General features: G+C 39.7%; 1 protein-coding gene across 1 annotated transcript; it reads right to left on the bottom strand.

Moving 5' to 3' along the window:
* Positions 1 to 1,111: 1,111 nt before the first annotated feature.
* On the bottom strand, positions 1,112 to 2,083 carry LOC100511247 (olfactory receptor 7A17-like). Its single transcript, XM_003123409.3, has one exon. The coding sequence runs from the start codon at positions 2,081 to 2,083 to the stop codon at positions 1,112 to 1,114; it is 972 nt and encodes a 323-aa protein (XP_003123457.3).
* Positions 2,084 to 7,200: the final 5,117 nt, after the last annotated feature.

Below are 7,200 nucleotides of genomic sequence, written 5' to 3'. Positions count from 1 at the left end.
AATATCCATGAGGATGTGTGTTCAATCCAAGAATTGCTCAGTGGGTTAAGGATCTGGCATTGCCATGAGCTGCAGTGTAGGTCACAGACTTGGCTTGGATCTGGCATTGCTGTGGCTATGGCATAGGCTGGAAGCTATAGCTCTGATTCAACCCCTAGCCTTGGAAATTCCATATGCCATGGATGCAGCCCTAAAAAGATAAAAAAAAGGGGGGGAGTGAACTAGAAGTATCCTAGCCACCCCACCTGCAACACAATAAAGGCAGGGCCCCTCTCTTTTTCTCTATCCATCTCTTTCTCTCTCTGCTAGAAACCTACTTGTATGGCCCTTGGGCATGTGGTGTATCCTCTAGGACTTGTGAATTTATGTTTTTGACATTTACCAATAAATACTGATGAGATGCATCATGCATTCCTAAGAAGAAGCACAGGACCAATTCAGCCAAGCGTAGATTTGGTCAAGAAAATATCTGTGAGATCTTGTCAAAAGTAACATTGGCTCAGGTGAGCATGTCAGACATTCCTAGCCAACAGCATTAGTATCAACAGGCTGAGAATTAAATGGAGCAATGATACTGTCTTCACTGTGAAGAACAGAGGTTACTGTAATAAGGAAAGAAATGATGGATGAAGGTAACGTATGAATTTTGTATTTCCTCAGCAATGAAACACCATAAATGGCCTTAGTTTTCAAGAATAGTCCCCCCTCCCCCATAGGAGTAAAATAACTAATGATCATTCATTCAGAAAAATTAGGGTAAAACTCCTTATCATGAGGTTTGTCATTTGATAACATATTATTTTTAAGAAATTGCAGTTGTCCAATGTAAATTAGGGACATTTTCAAATATTTCTGAACCAAGTCTGGAAAAACTTTGGGAAAGTATGAATATGGACAAAGGGAAAAGCTGTCTCTATATCAGGCAGAGCAAAAGCTTAATAAAGTGAGTTCCTTAAATTGTGTGGAGAAGTTTAATCCAAGAAAATGGGAATTCCAGGAAATAAAGAGAAAGCTCTATGTCAACAATCTGGTTAATGTATAGCAAGTTCTAGCCCTGAGGCTTTGAGCCCTAATGTCATAAATAAATTTTCAGCCCCAGGACAATTGAACTTTATACAGCTGCCATCCCAATGGTTCTTCTCAGAACCTTCTTTATGTCTTTGTTCCTCAGACTGTAGATGAAGGGGTTCAGCATGGGTGTGACCACTGTGTACATCACTGAGGTGACTGCACTTGAGTGTGAGCTGTGGGTAGCAGAAGAGCTGAGGTACACTCCTAGGCTTGTACAATAAAATAAGGAGACAACTGAAAGGTGAGATGCACAGGTGGAAAATGCTTTATACTTTCCCTGCACTGATGAGATTCTTCGTATGGAGGAAACTATCTTAAAATATGAGTAAAGAATTCCAGTGAGGGAAGCTCCACCATACACCCCTGCTGCAAAATACATCACTGTGTCATTAAGAGAGGTGTCAGAACAGGCAAGTTGGACCACCTGATTAATTTCACAGAAAAAGTGGGGGATTTCCAAGCCTGTACAGAAGGACAGCCACAACACCATTATGCTTTGTAATAAGGAATTCAGGGCAGTCATGATCCAGGATGCCAGAACCAGCAGTCCACAGAGCAAGGGTTTCATGATGACTGTGTAGTGTAGGGGGTGGCAGATGGCCACAAAGCGGTCATAGGCCATCACAGTCAGGAGGAGGATATCCAATCCTGCAAAGAGTATGAAAAAATACATTTGGATGATGCAACCTTCATAGGTGATAACTTTGCTCTGCGTCCAAATGTTCTGTAGCATCTTTGGGATGGTGGTGGAGGTGAAACAAATGTCTCCAAAGGACAAGTTAGAGAGGAAGAAGTACATGGGTGTGTGGAGTGGGGGTTCTAGGCTGACGGCCAGGATGATGAGCAGGTTTCCAAACACAGTGATCAGGTACATGGAGAGGAAAAGCCCAAAAGTGAGAGGCTGCAATGCTGGTTCCTTTGATAATCCCAGAAGATAAAATTCTGAAATTCGTGTATCATTCTCTGGTTCCATGGGGTAAAGGTGACTATCAGGAAACAGAAGAAATAACATGACCAGTTTCTTAAAAATTGGCTTTGCATGGAGTTCCCCTGTGATGCAGTGGATTAAGGATATGGCATTTTCACTGCAGCAGCCCAGGTCACTGCTGTGGTTCAGGCTTGATCCCTGACCCAGGAACTTCCACATACTATGGTTGTGGCACCAAAATTGGCATTGCTAAATTGCTGAAAATCTACAATTTTTATTTTGTATTCAAAAACTGATATCCATAATATTTTATGGGAATTTCCCTTTCAAGTGATCCCTGAATCATCTCTGAATAGGAATGTCTATACCACATTCAGCTTTTCACCTGCACTGTCATGCATTCCCCACTTTTTTTTTGTCTTTTTAGGGCTGCACCCATGGCATATGGAGGTTCCCAGGCTAGGGATCCAATTGGAGGTAAGGCTGCCAGCCTATGCCAGAGCTGTAGCAATGCCAGATCCGAGCCACATTTGCAACCTACAACACAGCTCACAACAATGCCAGATCCCCAACCCTCTGATTGAGGCCAGGGATTGAACCCTGAACTTCTTGGTTCCTAGATGGATTCCTTTCCACTGCACCATGATGGGAACACCCCATACTGCACTTTTAATAAGGAATTTTGTCATGCATTTGGGAAAAAACTTGAGGAATGAGCAGTTAAAAGAAAAATAAAATAAAACTGTTAAAAACTGAGAGTGAAAGTGAACAGGTCCCTGTGGCACTCCTGGGCACACAAGCCTTTCTGTGTCCCCCATTTCTTGGTTTTAGGCAATAAAATTCAGCCTCCTTGACCTTCCCTAAATTCCAAAGGGCAGGTTCAAACAGTTGCTAATCAGAAAAGGGAGTGGATGCAGAGACAAGGAAGGAGCAGCCAAGAGACAATAGTGCAGCCTAGGGGCAGGGTTCCTGGTCCCTCTCCAAGGAATATAGGAAATAGTATCTTTGGGTTCTTCTGCAGAACTAAAACCCCCAATAATTGGAAGATGTTAATGAAGCCTTCTTCATTCTGGAGAGAAGACCTTCAGATCACTGAATGCCAGCTTTGACAACAATGGAAGATTGCCTCTAACCTGATCCTTATCTGAGGCCCTATTTTTCACTCCCCAAACTATAAAACTGCCTTCCAATCTTTCCCAAGGAGGGCACAGTCTTTATGTTACCAGCTCACTCTGACCATCCTATGCTTGGCAAAGCAATAAAGCTATTTTTTTTTTCTCCTTCACCCAAAACTCTGTCTCTGCATTTCAATTCCTCACCAGTGAGGGGAGTTTCTCTTTGTCAACAAGAGGGAAAAAAGACTACTTGAGGATTTAAATATCTAATAAGCTCAGTGGACCCCTAGAATTTGTGATGAGGCTAAATCTTCCTACATTCTGGCAACTTTTCCACCCTAGTTATATCTCTGTGATGCCCAGAGTAGTAAAGCCAAAAAAAAAAAAAAAAATTTAATCCAAAAGAGACAGGAAGGACATATTTACATTATCAAGCTATCTGAAAGACTGAATATCCTACTAGGAACATGGGCAAGGAAAATAAATCAAAAATCCACAAAAGGGAGATACACAAAATACAATAAAATGGAAGATATACAAATGATTTGATAAAAGATATGTTGTTTAGATATCAGATACAAAACTTTGGTAGTCTAAAAGTCTGGTTTTGAATGTTGGACAAGCACATACTGGCTATTTGAATTTGGAGAACCAATGTAACTTTTAAAAATGTTAATATCCTCACGCAAATAGGAGGGGTATCTCTATCCATCCTCCTAAAGTGGTTGATGTAGTCATTACATGTAAAAAGCTTAGCATGGTTTCTTCCTGTTAGTAAATAAATGGTTACCTCTTTCAATGAGATTTGACTGATGTTTTTCTCCTTCTTCTCAAATGTCTCCACTCTCTTCCCATCTCTTGGTCCCCAGTTCCACAGCTTTAACACAGTTTCTTGTCCTCCCTCTTTCACATCTATGACACTGAGACAAAGTACTAACTCAGGTAGTCAGTGTAGGGCTTTGATGCATTCTTTGATATGGCTATTGATTAACATTTGTGGTTTAAGGGCTCCAGAGAGTAATTCCCAAAAGGCTTTGTTTTATCATATGAATCGTACGTTCCCCACAGGCCTTATTTACCATAGGAAATGTGCCTTCCTCAACATGAACCTTAATCTCTAACCCACTCCTCAATTGATAGAAAGGAATGAGAGGAAGGATGATTCAGTCTAAGGGAAGAGAAGGAAGAAGAAATCATAAAATTTATGGGACACTTCCACCACTAAAACTGCTATTGGACAAGGACTGATATAGGTTTCTGGGCAAGGCCAATGGGAGAAAGCTGCATCTTTCTGGACCCTACATTGGGAACCCCCATCTTTAAGGGATAAAAACCCCTACAGGACAACATAGAGCAGGGGCTCTTCTCTCCCCCTCGCAGCAGCCCTGGGAGATACTTGCTTTCCTTTAATAGAGACTTTGCTTGCTTGCTGCCTGCGTGTTCATGAAGTTCATTCCTGGACGGCATGAACAAGAACCCAGATTCCAGTAATATCTTTCTGGCATCATCTCTGGCACCCCTCTAGCCAATATTCATAATTATCCAGAGAAATATATCTACAGTACAAAGCAGGTTGTCCAACTCCCTGACTTAATGATCTCCTCACTGGAGAAAGAGCTCCAAATTCCATAGCTTCAAACCCTAGTCTTATTGTACCTGATTGAACCACCAACTTTACCCTCATGCTGCCCTCATCCACAGCAATCTCAAAAATATTGACCTTGAGTCTCAGCTTCAATGATGCCTCAGCCACAAGACTCAGAGTGTATGTATATCTGCTTCCCTCTGCTTGGAGAATCAACTGCTGGTCTATTTGGAATTTTTTGCCCTTCTCTACCTTCAAAACTCCATCTTATTTATCAGACTGCTTAGGTCATCTCCTTCATGAACTTTCCTTTTAACATTCCCACAAAAACAAATTTTTTTCTTAATAATTTAGATAAAGTGCTATCACTGTCTGATTTTAATTTAATTCCATTTCTTTTACTCTCTAGACTGTGAGTGTCTTCAAGCATGTATAAATATTATACACATCCCCCAACCCCCTCAGACTTAGTTTAATTGAAACAGCATCAAAATAGATACATATTGCATGAAGGGATGAAAGAATGTGTTCTCACAGAAATTGCTCATGAGGAGAGAACAAAATGAAGCAGGGAAATACTAACATAGGTATGGAGGACATGCTGGTGGAATGTTTTCCATATTCTGAAATCAAGACCTATTAGAGGATCAGAGAATGTGGTTTGTAAGAACAAAATAGAATAGAATAAATAAAGCACAAATGAAAATATCAGAGTGCATCATTCATAGTAAGGGTTTTTTGGTTCTTCATTTCACTGTGTGTGTGTTTTTTAGCTTGCCAGTGCACCCATATTGGATCACATGTAAAAGGCTTGCATTACTTGGGACACAGTCAAAATAATTTCTTATCCATTGCAGTAAACCAAAGTATATTTTTTTAAAAAGGGCATTTCCTGCTGATGGAGAGGAAATCTAAACAAAGAGTCAGGTTAAAGTGACCTTAGAATCAAGGGACCACAGGCTGATTGCACTTTCATTCCTGCACTTGCCTCAATATACTATCCACATTGGATACATCACTGAATTTGTATTCCATATTTATCCCTATATATTTGACCATATTTGCTTTTATTTGGTCCATTGGTGGGTGTGGCTGAGGCAGAATAATAATTCAGGTAGAATAGAGAACATAGATTTCAATCTATTCCCTAATTAATGTCCATAGTTTAAGATTGTAAAAACTAATCAAGACAAACAGGCCTTACTTGTTGGAAAATTAACTACTGAAAGCACATTTGTTTTACATAGGTTGGGTATTAACCCCTGACCTACACGTTTGACTGTTAGCAAAAAAATATAAAGAATGGCAACTCTAAGTTTAGGGGAAAGAAGAGCAAAAGGACCAAAAAACTTATGGAACATACACTAATGCTAAAGTCCCCATTGGAGGAGGCCTGATATATGTGCTGGGCAAGGCCAAGAGGGAGAAGAATTGAGAGTAGGACCCCACATTTGCACCCCATCCTTAAGAAATAAAAACCTCCATAGAACAATAGAGAGAAGGGACTTTTCCTCCCCCTTCTGGTGTCTGTACTGGGAGCTATTTACTTTCCTGTAATAAAGACTTATATCTTGCTTGATGCCTGTGTGTGTTCACAAAGTTCATTCTTCAGCTCTGTGAACAAGAACTCAGATTCTGGTAACAATTTTGCCCTTTTATCACTTTTCTTCTGTGACATTTTTCCTTGTTATTTTTTTTGTCTATGGGTTTTTTTGGTTTTGTTTTTGTTTTTATCTTGCTTTGATTTGTTATTGGTTGAATGCATAGGTCACGTTTTACTTCTGTTTTTGATTCTTGTCCCATTAGCTGTGGCCTGCACACTGGAGACTCTAAAATCCTAAACATGCCACAAAACTTGCATCTTCCTTCACTGAATTTATAACCATGGATATTTTGTCATATATGCATTTATTTTAGTCTTCTTTCTCCAATAAAATGTTAGATTCAAATGGGCAGGGACCTAACCTCTTTTTTTTTGTCTCACTTATATGGAAGCTGTGCACTTATATGGAAAAAAAATTGAAAATTGGATTTATAAAATAGAAAGAATAGTGAGAGGAGTACAAACCAGATTAAATGTAGTAGATTCAAAACAACGTTACTTAAGCATTTGACTAAAACAGTAAGTGAACTTTTGAAAGAAAAAAATGTACAATAACAATAGTCACATTACACCAGTTTTAAATATAAATGAAATGGACAAAAAAACTAAAAAATAGGAAATGTGATTTTTTCTTTTTATTTTCCCACTGTACAGCAAGGGGGTCAGGTTATCCTTACATGTATACATTACAATTACAGTTTTTCCCCCACCATTTCTTCTGTTGCAACATGAGTATCTAGACATAGTTCTCAATGCTATTCAGCAGGATATCTTTGTAAATCTATTCTAAGTTGTGTCTGATAAGCCCAAGCTCCTGACCCCTCCCACTCCCTCCCCCTCCCATCAGGCAGTCACAAGTCTCTTCTCCAAGTCCATGATTTTCTTTTCTGAGGAGATG

Source organism: Sus scrofa, chromosome 2 (assembly GCF_054392235.1).
Source record: "Sus scrofa isolate SSC_HxYL_T2T_F1_AM1 chromosome 2, Sscrofa_HxYL_maternal_Yorkshire_Landrace_v2.0, whole genome shotgun sequence".
NCBI classification, from domain to species: Eukaryota; Metazoa; Chordata; class Mammalia; order Artiodactyla; family Suidae; genus Sus; species Sus scrofa.
Note: the sequence above shows the minus strand (reverse complement) of the source record. Positions and strands in the feature narration are given on the sequence as shown.

Coding starts and splice junctions, on each gene's coding strand:
- LOC100511247 (XM_003123409.3), bottom strand. CDS start 2,083: ATGTTATTTCTTCTGTTTCCTGATAGTCACCTTTACCCCATGGAACCA.